At 42.4% G+C, this 17,912-nt stretch overlaps 1 protein-coding gene across 4 annotated transcripts in view; it reads left to right on the top strand.

Annotated features, from left to right (window-relative positions):
- Positions 1 to 11,001, top strand: part of LOC306925276 (protein argonaute-3) — a 60,347-nt gene extending 49,346 nt beyond the window's left edge. For all 4 annotated transcript variants that reach the window (XM_079504004.1, XM_079504002.1, XM_079504003.1 and 1 more), the window contains 2 exons: positions 879 to 1,078; positions 1,309 to 11,001. In XM_079504004.1, coding sequence (XP_079360130.1) covers positions 879 to 1,078; positions 1,309 to 1,417 — 309 coding nt within the window. In that variant the 3' untranslated portion in view covers positions 1,418 to 11,001. The remainder of the gene's footprint in view (positions 1 to 878; positions 1,079 to 1,308) is intronic.
- Positions 11,002 to 17,912: the final 6,911 nt, after the last annotated feature.

The raw sequence follows: 17,912 nt of genomic DNA, 5'->3' as shown, positions 1-17,912 counted from the left end.
CCGGCTGACTTCATAAAATGTTCGCGGACTGGCACGGGGTGGGGGTGGGGGAGTGTTGCGCATCATCAAACCTAACGTTCTCACGGAAGACAGTTGACTGGCCCTTAAATAGGCTAGCCGCTGCTATATTATTATTATATCACAAAATAATGTTATATCATTGACCTAAATGGCATTATATATCAACAATGATAGTATGATTTTAAAAAAAAAAGAAGATTAGGCTTATGTCTTTTTCAGAAATGACTTTGGACATGTGGAAAACTTTAGTTAATCATGTAGAGTGACGCATTACTTTACCTGGGTAACATCATCTTCTGATACTTGAATGATTTGACATGAAATAATAATCCTGTACCGTCACCGTGTAGTGTTTTGTTTCATTAGCGCAATCGTGATAAAATAGGCTGCAGCTGTTGTTGGTCCGCTGCTGCTGCTCGCTGAGGCTGAGCACACATTAAAGATACCAAGGATTGGACAGTGATGATGTCACTGTTATGCTACGCAAAACGGAAGTAACACAGACTCGAAGGCATTTATAAATCACAGTCACTGACGGAAAATCCGGGAAAACTTGGGATTCCCTTCTCGTGTACCAGTGGCACATGTCCCGTGGACCGGTGGTTGGGAACCTCTGGTCTAGGGTACCGACAGGTGACAAAGTGGTGCTGTTGAGCTTCACACTGTGCACATACAGGTGCATGATGGGAAGCTGAGTTTTTAGCAGCCAATACCGCTCTCACACACACACACACACACACACACACACACACACACACACACGCGCACACAAACATAGAGAGGCCAGGGAGGAGGGCGTGTGTGTGTGTGTATTTTACATTCTATTTCATAACCACATGTCATCTGCCTCTCCCAAGGGCACCAGTCGGCCCTCCCACTACCATGTGCTGTGGGACGACAACTGCTTCACCGCTGACGAGTTCCAGCTGCTCACTTACCAGCTGTGCCACACTTATGTGCGCTGTACCCGCTCTGTCTCCATCCCCGCACCAGCCTACTACGCACACCTGGTGGCCTTCCGTGCCCGCTACCATCTGGTGGACAAAGAGCATGACAGGTGAGGCGGTGAAGGAGGTAGCAAGGGAGTGGAAGGTGGCTAAAAATAGACCCATGGCTTATGTCTCCTAGGTTCCTCGTCTACCCACTATGCTCGCCTTATAGCTTGGTTCTCATCGCAGGAAGTGCGGCTTGCGCTCGCGACCTTGCTTGCACTCACTCGTTTCCCAACCCTATTTTGGGGACTGTGTGATTAACGATCATCTGTTTCTCATTTTCTCCTGTCCTCAGCGCGGAGGGCAGCCATGTATCCGGTCAGAGTAACGGCCGGGACCCTCAGGCGCTGGCCAAAGCTGTTCAGATTCACCACGACACACTGAGGACCATGTACTTCGCCTGAGCTTACATCAGACCCACACACACACACACACACACACACACACACACACACACACACACACACACCTCATAAATGCACAGATATACACACTCCCTTATAACACAGCTGGCCTGCCAGTCAAGGAGTCCTTGTAGGTATGAGACGCCCCTTCCACTCACCCATACACCTAGTCAATCCGGACCTGACACTGTGCAGAGGGAGGAGGGAGGGAGAGGAGGCTGTCCCCTCCACACTGGACTGAGGATACAAACGCTGCTTTAAAAACCAGAGAAACTTGGCACTATTATGCAATATTAAACCAGCCAACTATTTAATTTTCCCTTCGTTTCATATAGGGCCCCTCAACACAACGCCCATCTTCCCTCCCTCGCCTGCCTACACTTCACTTCTGGTCCAGGATATATATACTTTCTTGTTTGTTTTACTCCCCCTCTGCGGCTGGCCTGTGGCTTGGCACACTACTTCAAATCCACTGCCTCCCCCCCTTAATATCATGCCCTTTTACAGTACTTAAAGTCAATTTGAGCAGCCGCACTTTTCTGCATTATCAGTTTTACTGTTTGTTTTGTGTTTTTTTTTTTTCTTTTCTTTTTTTCTTTTTTTTAGTGGTTGAAGCAGAGAATAAGAATAGGTCAATTTATGGGGTGATAAAGTGGTAATTATAGAGCATTAGATGATGGGTACTTCAAACATTTTCTTTTCCTGTGTCTAATCTGTTTCAGCCCATGGGGACTTGCCACGAGAGTGTCAATCCATCACCTATGTGTACACAACAAGCTGTTATTTTGGAATACAGTGCCACCTTTAGGCTACAAGGTGGTTGTTCTACATATGATTTAGGGTGAATTTCCGTTCGCATCGAGCAGTACTGCCATATTTAAACAGTGGCACAGATCATATTCAATGATGGTAATAACAATTGCTCTATAGCAGCCATCTATGGGGCTTTATAATGTGCAACATGGCTATATGAACCTAAATTGTATTATTATTATTGTTTTTATAATCAGGCTTTTCAATATTTATTAATTCTCTCAAGCCGGCAAGCTTGTGTTTTTACTATTGGTATTCATAGCTGCTTTAATTCCGACTCTGTGCTTGTTACAGTATTTTATCTTTGTGACAGTGGGTGAATTTGTTCAACAGATCATATCGAGAGTTTCCTCTAGTGCAATAATCATTTAAGAGAGGGGTGGAGATATTGGGGTGTAGTGCATCAAAAGAAAAGTAGCACATCTCATTTGACAAATACGCATTTTCTTATAAACAAAACAAAGTTTGCCACATATAAGGCACTTTTATTTATTGTTCCTTGGAGGAAGGTCTTTTTTATGGTTACATTGTTAGGTGAAGACCTGGTAAATCTAGTTTTGATGATTTTTCATGTTTTACTTGAATGGGAGGATTACAGTACATGGACCTTTTGTGGGTTGAGAAAATGTTCTGACCTTGATGTTATGAAGCCCCTTTAAATGTATAAATTAACAAATGCATGGCAGACGGCTTAACAAGGTGGCCTTTCTTAATTCCTGTTGAGTTGACATTTTGGAGATGCAAGGTTTTCACCCAGTAGCAACAATACACAGTGTATTTATGCCATAATGGGGTGGTAGTCAAGTGCCTGGAAGAAGGGAAGGGTTTAGTGTTTTGAAACCGGTGTAACAGATTTTTAAGAGGTTCCCATTAGGGACAAATTAGGTGTTCATTTCTAAAACTTCACAAAACATCACCTGAAGTTTATCATCTCTAAAACATAGGATCCAGTTTAAGTGTCATGTTATCAATGAAATAGTTAAATTACCTATAATTCTTTACAAAATACCATTGTTTTAATGTGTTATAATTTTGAAATGAAAAATGTCCCTTTTTGTTTTTCGTAATGGAACGAAACTATTCAAATGAACAAACTTTGTGTTCTGAACAAATGGGCAGCATAACTCAGTTTGAAGCAAGTCAGCATCTGCTACTGCCTCGTAACTCTCCTCAAAGAGCTTTGGATTGTGCAGTAAATTCCATCGCCTGACTGTTCCATACATCTCATTCTAATCGTCCCAAGACCGATATGTATGGTGTTTGCCTATACGACAGTTGAAGCTGTTGTCTTTGCTTAGCCACAGTATTCCAGCAGAGCAAGCTGCACTGGCTTTTGTTTAAACTTCATCAGACATGGATCCGGCTGCTATCTTCTGTTGAGTACTTTAAAGGGACAGTTTCACATACTGGATTCAGCTTAGCCTATAAGACCAAAGGTCATTTATTTCAGTGGAGGTCACTCTTTGGAAGACTAGGTGAAATCCATGTCTGGTGAAACCAGTCCCAAATAAGTAATGGTTTAGGACTGGCTTCAGACCCAAACATAGGATCCAAGTGGCTGACTGCATATCTTCACTAGAAGAAGCTTAACTATCTAATGGGAGCCAGCTGTCGGAATGACAGGGTGTGTTTGTGTTGGAGGATGTACTCACCACATAGCTCCTCTGTGCTCTTCGTGGTCTGAAGCTTGTCCTGTGGTGTTTTAAAGAGTTATAATGATAATCTGCACTAAATGAAGCATGTGTATCAGACTGAACACAGGCGTGGTGCTATTCACTCTGAATGTGGAGTCTCTGCGTTGAGAGGGAGTGGGATAGGGGGTGGGCACGGTACAAAAACATGTAGATGAAAATGGCTAACCTAATGCTTTGAGAGGTGTTATGAGAAGGTCCTCCCGGCATTGTTTGTGCAGACAAACTCTGGATTTAGGACTTTGCCTCAACAGACAGCAAAAACTAAAATCTGCAAATGGTACAGTGGTAAAGACTGCCCCTTGGCTGGACGGTGTGGTGTAACGGTATAGGATTAGGGTACATTGCCCCGTTGTCCTGCATTGTTGCATTTGAATGCCTTTCCAAGGCTAGCATTCCCGCTGTGGAAGCCAAAGGGGTTTGAGCCTTCACGATTTTCACTAGTGTCCGAAAGCCTTTTTAAAAGCCAGATTGAAAGTATATTTGTACATTTTAAATTATGTAATGCACACTACTTATTTTTGCTAACAAAAAAGTTCTAAAAAATGTAGTCTAGTTATTAATCTTAGTAATAATTGTATCATGATTATTTACGGTTAAAAAGTATAATGACATTTTATTATTCCAATAGACTGTTGACTTGTTTCTGTGTCACTGTATAACGTATAGTGTATTTCTATGTACAATTATGGGGTTGTTATTGCTATTAGTAAAGCGTGTCTGGACTGTTCAGCTATAGTAAGGTTGTGGACTGGCCACCCGTTGCTTTTGTTGGAAGAAGAAAAAACAAAAGATGGTGACCTTCCATCCAATTCTTATTTGTCCCTTTTTTTGTAGGTGTTCAGAGAGAGGCCTGTGGTACAGAATTTTGGAATATTGAAACGTGTTGTTGCTATCCCTATTGTGATTATATGGTCATGATGATATACAGTACAACAAAAATGGGGTAGCTTGAATTATAAGAGCATAATTCCTGCTCTTGAATGTTATGTTATTTTAATCAACTGGTGCTCACAGCTGCTCCTTGAGACATGTCAAGGACACGTATGATGAAAGAATAATTTGCGGCGGGTTTGTTTTTTATTTTAAAATTTGGGTTATGTCGGCATGTAACCTTGGTTGTTTTCCTCCTCTCCTCACCTGAGCACTTCCATGTGCATTACAAAATACAATGGCAGTGACTATGATTTCATATTGTCTCATGGTTCCCTTCACTGCTGACTGTTCACTCCCAAATCCCAATACCAGAGGACTACATTCCACAGCCAGTGGGGTCCCATCCAATCCCATAGGACGTATAGGAAAGATTAGGATAGAAGGACAGAAGTGAGGTTTGGTCAGTAAGGCCACGTGTCCACCTGGCAGCAACCCTGGATTGTTCCTTGTTCTGCTGTTCAGAGCAGCTCCAAAGGGGCGGCGCTTAGCACAAAGTAAAAACTAAGTTCTTTGTCGATCCCTATTTCACCTGTAGTTCATGTAATACATTTCATATCAACATTTCTAGATGCGAACATTGTTGACTCAACCTAGTCTTGTACTATGTGCACTTTTGAAATGGACCCACATTATCTGTATGAACTTCTCTCTTTTTTTTCTTTTCTTCAAATGCCCATCCATTCATCCGTCTTTGTCCACTTATAGTATGGTTATGGAGGTAACAGCTGCAACAGAGAATCCCAGACTTCCCTTTTCCGGGCCACTTTAGCCACTTCAAACTGTTTGAGTTGATTCCCACCTCAATGACTTGAACTTAGTTGGCATCTTCTCAGGCTTCATCTTCTTTCTCTCCAGCAGGCCAACATTGAATCTCTCTCTATATACTTATCTATATACGTACTAATCCCTGGTGGCTAGAATCCTTAGAGGGTTCTTGGATGACTACTAGACATTGTGGGATGGTCACAATGCTTTCTTGTGCTGCACCATCTCAAAGATTCATTGTGTAGAGTACATTCATTGTGAAAATCTTAGGTTTTTGTGTTACTCCATAACACAAAAAGCTGGGACCGGTTCATCACCAGTTCTGCTTACCAAAAGTGGCCCGCTGGGCACTTGCATTCCATACCTGTTCCAAGCCATTAAGCTGGGCCTCTTACCCATTTAAAGTTCGTAAATAAGTTGAGATGATGTCGTCCCAAGACCTCTAGTCTACCCAGGCCGGTTGGATATTTGGCTGGGCAACAGTAATGGGTGTACGTCATTCTTTATACCTTCCAAACTTATGGAAATATACTCCTTTCTGTTAATTTATCAAATTCTAATAATAATATAGTATGCCTTCAGCCACTTCCTCAATTCCTAGGCTTTGGGGATGTTTGCCAAGAGACTATCGTATCCATCGTCATTCTCTTTGAATGAGAACTCTTTCGTAGAGTCGAGGCAGCCATTGAGACCGATGTGTTCAACCTTCTTCATGTCTAATCTTCGGGGCCATTGTTTTCTTGAACGAAATAGAACCTCTGCAACAAGAACAAACGACTCTTTCGTTTCACAGCGGCACACGTGCACACACATACCCGACATACACACTCCTACTTTGCAGGTTTCTGGTAGGTTTGTTTCCAAATTTATTGTAAATGATTTCCACACAGTATGCAACTTGGAATTATTTATTCGTTTTTATTTTTTTTCCATAAATGTTCAAAAATTGCAACATTGAATTGATAGAGGGGACTTCTCACTTAAGTAGACTCAACCTGCTTCAGTGCATTCGTTTTGAACCAATGCCCGTCCCCTTTAGGTGCTCTGCCTTTCCCCTTTGAAGCGGCTCTGGCGTACCTACGATTGTTGACCTTGTTTCCAATAGTGCTGAAAGCATGGCATTGTATAGGTCTTTGGTGCTCGGAGCGCTTCTACCAAGTATATATCTCGTGCTATTTGCTTAAAGAAAAGTTGTGCTTGGTGGACACAGAGCCTAAGTGTATGATCCAATAGATTCTGTGGTATTTTCTAGCAGGGTGTGCAATTCGTTCAGAATCTATGCTGATTATAGTTAATTCTGAGTGTATGCGGTTGGTCATGTTGTTTGTTGGAGAAGTCTGGTCTGTATGCCACTGAAGGTTCTTGATATATGCGAGTATTGGTATGCCGTTAAAGCGGAATATCTGCTGTTTCTGATGGATGTTGATGCAGTTGTGTCCAAACTAAACTCTTGAGTGCAATTGAACACATGTTTACATAGCAAATGTGTTTGCCTGGCTTACAACTTGCTGAAACCACCATCAGTTCTGCTTTGCAAATGCTAGCTAGTGGAGAAGTGACCTAAAATGAAAAAGGCCATTTGGGGTCTGTTGTGTACACTAGACATTTTTTGTGGCCTTTTACATCACCAACAAGTTGGTGTGGTTATAAAGGTTTGACATTTGTCCTTCAGTTTCTCACTGCTGTTCTTCAGTCTGAGAGCTTTATGTCCTTGGTTTCGTAGTAGAATGTGAAAACTTTCAGTTAGCCAATTTTAGGCAAAAAGAAGGGTGTCAAAACAAATGTCGAAACCTTTCCCACAACGTGACAGACATCTGGGGAAGAAAAATAGCCCAAATACAATTTTAAAATGTCACTGTGTCCTTTGTATTTCATGAGTAAAAATCCCAGATTATGGCTTTTCTGTATTTGGTGTGGAATGTAGTAAAGAAATGAGAAAAAAGTCCACTGAAAGTGCCTTTCCTCTTGATGGTGCTGTAAACGAAAGACAAACATCAAATCAAAGAAAAACCTTTTCAAGAACGCATTGTAATGCAGAAATGGCTGCATTTACACACACACACACACACACACACACACACACACGTACATACAGTACACAGTTTATATTCTAGAGATGAATTGAAGATTCAAACTTGTGTTCCTAAATATTAAGACTTATAGATAGACTATATGCCAAGTATGTGATTTGTGGTTGAGCTTTTGCTTAGTGTTTGCATTTAGTGTCTTGGACCAATGGTGTCGTTGGTACAGTAGAATGTGCATTGAGGGAATTTCAAATAAGATGTAAAAAGAGGGCATAGTAACACTAGTGTGGTGTAACGCATCCCAGCCCATGAATGAATGACAAACATAGCACAGCACTTTATAGACTGCCACTCTCACACAGACAAATGGCCAAGAGCTTTTGATATCTATCCCTCCAATCCCTTCGTGCTAGGTTAAAGTTAGGAAAGGATCAAAGACTCAGAGATGTGAATGAGGAGCCGAAGGGATGGTGATCCAAAAAAAGCAGTCATTTTTAAAAGTGTGCCTCATGCTCATGTGACCTCACTGACAGCTCGGTTGAGTACCCCCCAACCCACACGGACACCACAATTCATAACATCTAGGGCTGGGTGTTGAGAAAGAAGATTACTATACAGATTCTGTCTTGCTCTTTATTTCATTTTATTTTAAGCATCATAAGGCATTGAAAATTGATGATTGTTAGAGAAAGAATTAAAAACGTGTTCCTGTTTACGGGCATCTCTCTGAGGAATTATAAGCAGTACTATGTTGAGAATCGGATACATGGATGTGAAACTTACTGTAAGTTACGCTATTGCATGATGAAACATGTCTTCAACATGTCGAAAGTTATGGGTGGGGGGGGGGGGGGGGGGTGTAAACGACCAGTATTGCTTTAATATTCTTCAACGGTACCCAGCCTTACTTGGTGACAGCCCATGGCATTCTTTCATCCTAGTGCAATGCCCTGCCATGTTGTCCTTGGAGGGGTGGGGGGTGGAGGGAGCACAGCAGTTCCTCTTGTCCTGGACGTTAGTGTACGTTCTGTGGGTACCTTGTGATTCCAAAGGGGTTAAAACTTTCTAATACAAGAGATCTCAAAACACTGCACCTCACTTACCTAGGTATGCTGCATTATGTTATACTACATGAGAGAAAACTGCAAATATTGCTTTTATGACCGTTCAATGCTTGAGTAATGCCTGGTTGCGATATTCTTATAACTATTTTAGAGACAAAAAAAAGTATAACTGTAAACTATCTTTGTTTTGTCTTAACACTTAATCGACTTTCGTAGTTCTTTGAGCCGACTTTATTTTGTTGTCCTATTTAAATGTGGTGTTCTTTAAATATATATATATATGAAATATATATGCGACATATTTTATGGTGTATTTATTGAGAGTGCATATAAGCGGCTGGAGTCTCCGCATCACTTGCAGCATGGTGGGGGCGGAGCTTGGAGGATGAGGCCTTAAGCCCCTCCCCCTCCATGTTGACGCCTTATTCTCCCTAGACGTGCAAGCACAACAACATGGAAGGGGTCCGAGTTGAGGAGGGGGTTGAAGTGACCTGTTAACAGGTCCTGTGAGTTGAGGAGGGGGATGAGGTGACCTGTTAACAGGCCCTGTGTCAAGCAGTTTCACTTTTGTTCACAGAAAAGGGAACGGGTCAGTTCTTCACCCTCTTATTTTTGTTGTACTATTTATTTACCCTCTATTGGTCTCTAACCATCTGAGAAGGCAGAATGCCAACCCCCAACATGTTGCAGTTCATCTCTGTTGACGAAGGGAACCATTTCTGAACCACACTGAGTGTTAAAAAAAAACCTAACTTTCTCATCCCAAGCTGCTAGTTTGTACATTAGCCATGTAAATCCCCAAGCCAGTACAGGGCTGGTGGGAGAGCATAGAGAATAGCGGGAAGGAACAAACCCTGTTTTAAAGGCAGAAGTATATGAACTATGGTCTTTTTTTTGTATTATTATTGTAGGAGTTGCTTCTGTCCTCTTTAATTGTCTCTTGTCAAGCTCTTTTCTTGTGCCAGAACCTTTTACAGCAGAAGTAGATCTCATTCCACAATAGTCTGCCTTAAGTGGGTTCAGATTCATGTGTGACTTAGGGATTCCTGTCCTGGGAAGCCTACCTACTGTGTGTGTGCCCTCATTCCCCCAATAGGCATCTTGGTTGTGTCTCTCACTTTAACCACTAACCAGTACTGGTGAGCTCTGACATTATGAAAAAGTGCAAGCTTTTTTTAAAACTTGACTCATCTTTATCCTTTAAATGGCTGTGCAAACAGGAACATTTCAGCGTAATAGTATTTTACAAAAAAAGAAGAAGAAAAAAAAAAAAAAGAAGTTTAAGCCTGGATGCTGCAGGTGTGTGGAGTATGCCACATCAGGACTGTTCTGACAGTGTCGGGTAATTTCTTAGTCACAAAAACATTGTGGTGTTCTATGTGGCAACCTCCATGGACGTGGCATTCAGAAAATTGAGCAAATGATGAAAAGTACTATTAGTGCTATTTGACTTGGGTCTGCCTGGAACCAGAGGTGTTCCTCAAAGTGCTGGATTAGAGACCTGTGCCTGTATATTGAACCAAGGTGTTGTGATGATGAATTATTCCTTTTAATTTAGATGTCTGTTGATTGTCTCTCTCTTCATCACGGGATCAGAGACATGGAGCTTTGGAGGGATGTAAATCCTCTTTAAAAGCAAATTGGCCTTCCATCCATTAAGCCAAATCTTGTTTCTGTTTTTGTTTTTTGGTTTAATGTTTGTTTACTCTAATGTTTACTTCCCTGAGCTATCAGATGTTAATTTATTTCAGTCCATTAGCATTCCAATAACGACTATGAACCAAATATTGCTCAAGAGATTAGGCTATCTGATGCTGATTATTTTTCTTTTTCCCAAGTGTACATAATTGCCATATTCACATGGCAGCCATATGACATGTGAATATGGCCAATGGTTTGAAGGGTGATGTTTTACTGTGGTCAAGGATGCTACATTAAGCGTGACTGTACTGCATGCCCATTCTTCATATTGTTGGGCATATGCAATGTAGCATGATGTTTGGTTATCATTGTCAATTCAAACTGAAGGTCGTAGGCTCTCTGATACCATTGAGTGTGGCACCAGCTAATGGATTCGCGTTGAACCTTTTACCATCATGAGATCCATGTCTCTGTCCCTCTGTATGTTGCAAAGACTCATTGTACCAACAATTTCTTTTTTCTTTTCTTTTTTTTCAGTTCAATGTCTATCTTGTTTTATAACTCTAGGTTGTTGGCCTTTTAGTGTTGCTTTGCTTCAGTTTGAAGTGTATCTTTCACTAATACTCGCAATAAAAAGCTTTGCTTTACCCTGTGATACTGTCGTACTTTTAGAGGGATAGATCAAATGAAACAATATACTGCTGAAAAAAAATGTGGGTGAGTGTTTTGGGGCGAGCATTTCGTTTACCTAGTGTAGTATGCATTGGCCTTGACACTTGAACAATCACCTATCTATCACCTGAGATTGAACGAACCGCAACCCTATAGTGCCACTGGAGATTCAGGGGAATCCATGATATATTTTCTACCAGGTCAATACTATAGGCTACATACAAAATCAGAAGTTAGGATTTGCTTAAAAACATATACATATTTAATAGTCATGTTATACAGACTGTATACAGTACACACTTGTTTCAAAATCAAATGATGATTCATTTTAGCAAAACACCAAAGTTAATTGTGAAGCAAGTAGACCTAATTCAGAAGGTAGTATGAATTCAAGTAGCCTATGAGCTTGCAGACATACTCCCAAATATGCCTCTTTGAGAGAAAAACTAAATGAGCACTAGTTGTATATTGATCCTGCAGTCCCATCACAGACCAGGAGAAGGAGCACTTCACCAATAACAATTTGGCCTGTGCTGAAGAGGAGACAGGCATATGAGCTGCTGGGGAACTCCCAGGCCTTATAGCAGAGCACGTACATCAGTAGACTACATTATGTTGTGTGGGGCGGTGTATACGAGGACAAGCGCTGTGTTAATCCTATAGAGGAAATCAGTATACAGGCCGAGATTGAAACATGCAGGAAACTCGGAGTCATAAAAGGACACGAGGGAGCATGGCGGGTCTGTGAACATGCCACTGCATGTCAAAGGCACATTACCATTAGTGGAGCATGTCCTCATATTACAGCTCCCTAAACAAAGGCACACTATACTGCTGTACATGCTCTCTTTACCGCAGGATGTTGATGTTTACATTTCAGAGATAGGGTGCTGACATCAGGGAAGCAGCTGTCCCAGAGGGCATCTCCGGGCGGGTCAGCAAGACCTGAACTGGTCTTGTTGTCCCCACATGCTCCATGAGGGCCCCATTGATTGTCTCCATGCCCAAGAATGCTAGTTAAGGCCTACATCTGCTCCTCTCGCCCCAGCATCTTACCAAGTTGTATGTGTGTCGGGTTGTTAGGCTTTATTAACTGCATATCAGCTTTTACCCACCTAAACCCTATATGTTAGACCCAGGTGTCTATATTTGGTCCTCTCCTTTTTTCCCCTCTAGGTCGTCCTCAGATGAGCCCTCCATCGTTGCTTCCAGTCATCCTGGTTTTTCCCCTCTACCACAAATCTCTTTGACAAAAATAGGCAAAATGGCCTGGGCCATGGCTCAATGGTCCAGGCACCTTGGCTGGTAATCCAGTCTGGCAGTGTGCCGCGGGTTCGACTCCCGATCCCGACGGCCTTTACTGCATGTCTTCCCCCCCATCTCTCTCCCCATTTCCTGTCAGCCTACTGTCTGTCCCTTCATAGAAAATATAAAATAAAGGACGAAAGCCACAAAAAAACATTAAAAAAAAAGAAAATAGGCAAAATAGAACACATCGCATTACTACATGTGTGGAGAGCTTGTTGATCGCCCTCTCAGTCCCGACCAGGATTGCTGTTAATGCATCTAACCTGGGACTGAACTGGGTGTGCCTGGATCCTATATTCCCTGACTGCCATTGCCCCATCAAACACCTGCCTCCAAGGATCCTGCACATAAGGCAGACCTACTTATTATGCTTTTGGACACCCTTCTGATACATACAGTATCCTGCTTTGCTCATTTATTCTCCCATAATATTCTGTATAATTGTTATTGTCTCCACCAGGCCGAAGGCATGGGGAGAGAGTATGTTTTGCACTCCGTCCGTGTGTGTGTCCGTGTGTGTGTGTGTGTGTGTGTGTGTGTGTGTGTGTCCTTCCGTCCGTCTGTTACCAGCTAATCTCCGGCACCGTTAACCCGGTCGATGCCAAACTTTGCACACACACTCCCTGGATGCCAACGATGAACCTCTGCCCCACATTTTCCAGAACGGCCTGTTATAGCGCCACCAGGAGGCCGATTTGTGCAAAACAAGTTTTTGGACAGTACACCTACAGATTTTGTCCAAACATCACACAAATTGGTACACAGTCTCTCTAGAGCCATTCAACGAAACAGGTCTTTCAGATTTCTCAGACTCCATCCTGATTGGCTAAGATTGGCTTCCAAAGTTCGCAGGAGTGCTCAGTTTCAAACAAAATGCTGCAAATCATGAACACATCGTGTGATTTCCGTGAAATTGTGCACGCACATTCCCACTAGGCCGAGGAAGAAATGCCACATGAACATTTTCAACTCAGCCTCATGGTGGCGCTATAACTGGACGAAAAGTGTTTTTACCTCTAACTGCATGGATCTGTGGATAACTTTGTATGCCAACTCCCTAGAGGCCAAGGAAAAACCTTTGCCTGGAATTTTTCACATCTGCTCTTTATAGCGCCACCAGGAGGCCGACATATGTAAAACACATTTTCTAATATTACTCCTTCAGATTTTATCCAAATTTCACGCAAATCAGTACACATGTTCTCCATAGTCATGTGATCAAGACGGGTTTGTTTGATTTCTCATAATCCACCCTCATTGGCTACGATTGGCTTCTAAACTTTTCAGGAGTAGCCCGCTTTGTACCCGTTTTGTACAAATCGCCACAACTACTCAACGCAGCGTCCGATTGCGGTGAAACTGTGCATGCATATTCCCACTAGGCTGAGGAAGAAATGCCACTTGACAGTTTTCGAATCAGCCTCATGGTGGCGCTACAACAGGCCAAGCCGCGTCACACACACACACACACACACACACACACACATTTATATATTACTCCTACACATTTTGCCAAACATCACACACACTGGTGGAGACCTGTGCCCGGAAGGGCACTTTTTCTAGTTATATTATATGTTTCCTCTGGCTGCAACAGCTACTATATAAATTGTCTGTATTGATACTTTCTTTTTTTCCCCACGCAAATGTGGTTGTTTATTGAGTGGTGTAAACCACTCCTACGACTGGCTTTGTTAGTGTACGTGTCTGTCTGTTCGTACCAAATGAGCATGGTTGCTACGGTCACCCAGTTCACCCGGGTGTGATTTCATTACGTCAGACCACAGCTGATCAGTCTATATAAGACCTTACACCACTCAGTTCACACGGGTGTGATTTTTATATACTTACACACTGCACAGTGCACATACACATAGTAGTATACTGAAACACTTCGCACATATGATACCAGTAAGACGCCCTGAGGGCAAGACTCGACCTAACCGACAGGTTTTGCAGGTTTTCATAGTAATCTGTGACCTATGGTCGCAATGATGATACACTGACTCTATTACGTTATCACTATTGCTGGAAAAAAAGTTTTACTTGTATTGTGCCTTGTTTTTATTCTATATTGTGCACAATCTGCAGTGATTTTACTTTACTGTAGGCCTATGCATTAAATTAAGTTCCTATATATTCCATCTTTTTACTATATTCAATACTGTATTTACACTCCTCAGCTCCTGTACTGTTCACACTATATTGTCCCACTTTGCATTTAAGTCCCTGCTGCCCTCTTTTCATTTGTATACGTTATGTGCAGTTGTACTTCTTTACTGGGTGGCCATGTATGTATGTGGTCTAATCTATCTGTGCAATGTGCATTGTTGCACAAATAAACAGTTCCTCATTCTGATTCTGGTGTAATTCCCCTTCTCTGTTGTAGCAGAGGGGAGTAACGCCATATCTACACAAAATATGCAGTATGCAAACATGCAATTTCAATGTCTGTGATTGTTTGTGTCAGTGTTTCATTCTAAGGCACGGATTCTGCAAATCTAGTATGACCTTCAATTTTTTAGTGGTGCAAACCACTCCAACAACCAGCTTTGTCTGTATGTTCGTGTACCTGTCCACTCAAAAAAGGAGCATGGTTGCTATGGTTAGTGTGTGACGTCACTGAACCACTCAGTTCACACGGGTGTGATTTTTTTTTCTATGTCCAGCTTTGAGGGTCTGTGTAAACACAAACATTGAAGACAAAAGTGAGGAGGCAAATTGTGATTGGCTGGAATGAGATGATGTATGATGATAAGAGCGCCCCTCACTTCACACGGGTATGATTTTTGATATTGAGGACTCCAGAGATGGAAAGCCATTACCATACTATTGTCATTTTAATTACGGTGCCCGTGGGGCACTGGCCTACTTGGAACGATGCAAGTTGGAAATGCATGCCCCACCCAGATATTATGTCTGTCTCCCTTTTATGCCCATATATGGAGTTCTTTGTAAGGCATGCCCAAATATGGAGTGCAGCCAGCTTGTGGAGTTCTGTGTCAGGCATGCCCAAATATGGAGTGTTGTGAGGTCAGAACAGGCCAGCTCCATATATGGACGCTGGGCAGGGGCCTTTTTTGGGCTGTTCTGGACAACCGTGGGTCCGACTGACTCGACACCGGGCACTGCACCCCCTGCGTTGGTGTGGAACATGTGTGTCGAATTTGAAGCCGGTGGGGCTAACGGTTCACGAGTTACGTGGATTACACACACACAGACATAGAGATGTGGTGCTGCTCCATTTATAGATACACTGTATTATTATTTATTTTTGGTGGTGTAAACCACTCGTACAACTGGCTTTGTTTGTGCAGAAAAAATGAGCATGGTTGCTATGTTCACCCTGTTCACCCGGGTGTGATTTCATTACGTCAGACATGATTTCATTACGTCAGACAGGCTATATACGACCCTACACCACTCAGTTCACACGGGTGTGATTTTTTAAGTTTTAAAAAGCTTTACAATTAATGTTTCCATTTTGTATTTTGTTGTTGACCATTGAAACGTGTAGATGGAGCCTTTTTAGTTGCAAATGGTTAACTACATGTTGCATGCAGAGAAATTGAATTGAATCAATACACTGTCTCTGTCAAAGGTTTTAGCTTTCAGCCCAACTATTTAGGCCCTTAGTAATGCCCTACTGTACAGGCGTACTACCATGAAGTTCTCACAAGGGCAGTGACGGCCGTCACAAAAAGCCTTATCAAAGATATTCAACACGTACACCTTCCTTCCTTTAGGCTGATTTCTTATCAGCATATACAACATTTTCACGAGAGGTTCTCTATCCCGATGGCTGTCTGTGTGGGTCCATTGCCACTTGCCCTCAGCGATCTGTGCACTAATCAAAACAGACCAGCAATGTTCCATTCGTTGGCACTCCACTGGTCCCTATCTCTATAAACATGACTATACAGTACAGTTATGGCAAAGGAAGTTCCGCAGCAATAACAAGAACAGGAGCTGGAATGCACAGAGACATTAAACAAGTGGGTTCAACGCAGGGAAGAGTGGCTGCCAATGTTTCTCATGAATGTGTAATGCATCACTGGACTGCTCTGTATTACTACTTCCTGTATGTACAATGCATCTCCCCAAACAAGGAGGAACTATGAATCAACTATTGTGTTTGCTGGGCTGGCTAAGAGCCACTAAGAATTGAGATAATGATAAGATATTATTGAGTGACTTTTAATTTGTCTATTCTCTGGGCTGTAGGAATTAGAATGGGCCATTCTAGAAACCTTGTGCAGTTTTAGTTTTCACATTGTCATGTGAATGACTTTGTGTAATATCTGCAAGAGAGAACTAAACACAAAATCACACATTTAGAAAGTACCCAGAACAATTACACCTTCCATAGAGAGTAACTTGGGCATCTCTCTGACTGCAAAAATTCCAATCCAGCAGTAGCTGTTTGAGGGAGGAGAATTACATTACATTTACATTTCCCACAGAAATGGCACGCAGGACATGGATTTCAAAAGTCGATGGATCGTGTCCACTTCTTTGTGCTCTTTTCGTTCTCCTCGTCCATCCTAGGCCTCTGGATCAGAGTCAGAACAAGGACAATGCAGACCTCCATAGAAACTGAACACTGATCCAGTAAGTGAGTGTAATCCTTCTTACACACCCCCTTGCACTGTTTAGTGTTTTATTTTTTTTGTATTGCATCATTACCTTTTTACCCACAGGATGCGTTCCTCAGGCACTATTGTGGTGTTCTCTTCTTGGATCTGAGTTGAGGTCCTGTAAGGTGACCCTGTAATCGAGGTGTTGTAATGTAATGGAACAAATGGAGCCCAATAAACCTGACGGATTCCAAAAGTCAGCACTTTAAGCAGACAAGATCTTTAGCTAATTCTCCCAGAGGAACACCGAAACTTTCATGGCAGATGTTCAGACTTCACCCTCCCTCCCCCACAATCCATCATTTGACTTTTGGTTGCTTGGTGTAGGTTTTCCTTCATGTAGTCCTCTGTATCTCACTAGGACAGGAGAGAGATGAGAGCATTTTTTCCCCTACCACCTTTTCCAAACATCACACCCGTGTCAAGTGAGGGGCGCTCTTATCATCATACATCATCTCATTCTGGCCAATCACAATTTTGTCTTCAATGTTTGAGGAATTTTGGTTCATGGGTGGGATGGCTGACTTGGAAGGATTAACCACGTGAACCCCAGCATCCCTATTCTGTGCATGTCATAATTAGCATTCCCCCCCCCCCCCCCCTCTTGTTGATCGGCTATTTTCAGCTAAGCTAGTTTGTTCAGGGTTGGGAAGCGGAGGAAGCGGATGCAACCATTGGAACTGTTTCTGGAGCCGTTTTATGACATTGTCACAGCTGATATGTGGACTTCACGTCTGCTATACAATTTTCAACCAGCTCATTGGCCTTGTAGTTAGAGTGTCCGCCCTGAGACTGGGAGGTCGGGGTTCGATCCCCAGCCGGGTTATACCAAAGACTGAAAAATGGGACCCAGTCATCAAGGGTTGGTTTCGGCTAGACATACTAGCATCATGTCCAGGGGGTGTACTTGTACAGTATCATGTCCAGGGTGTATTTGAATT

The sequence above is a fragment of the Electrona antarctica genome, assembly GCF_951216825.1.
Source record: "Electrona antarctica genome assembly, chromosome: 6".
Lineage (NCBI taxonomy): Eukaryota > Metazoa > Chordata > Actinopteri > Myctophiformes > Myctophidae > Electrona > Electrona antarctica.
The sequence above is the reverse complement of the archived record's forward strand: the minus strand, read 5'-3'. Positions and strand labels throughout refer to the sequence as shown.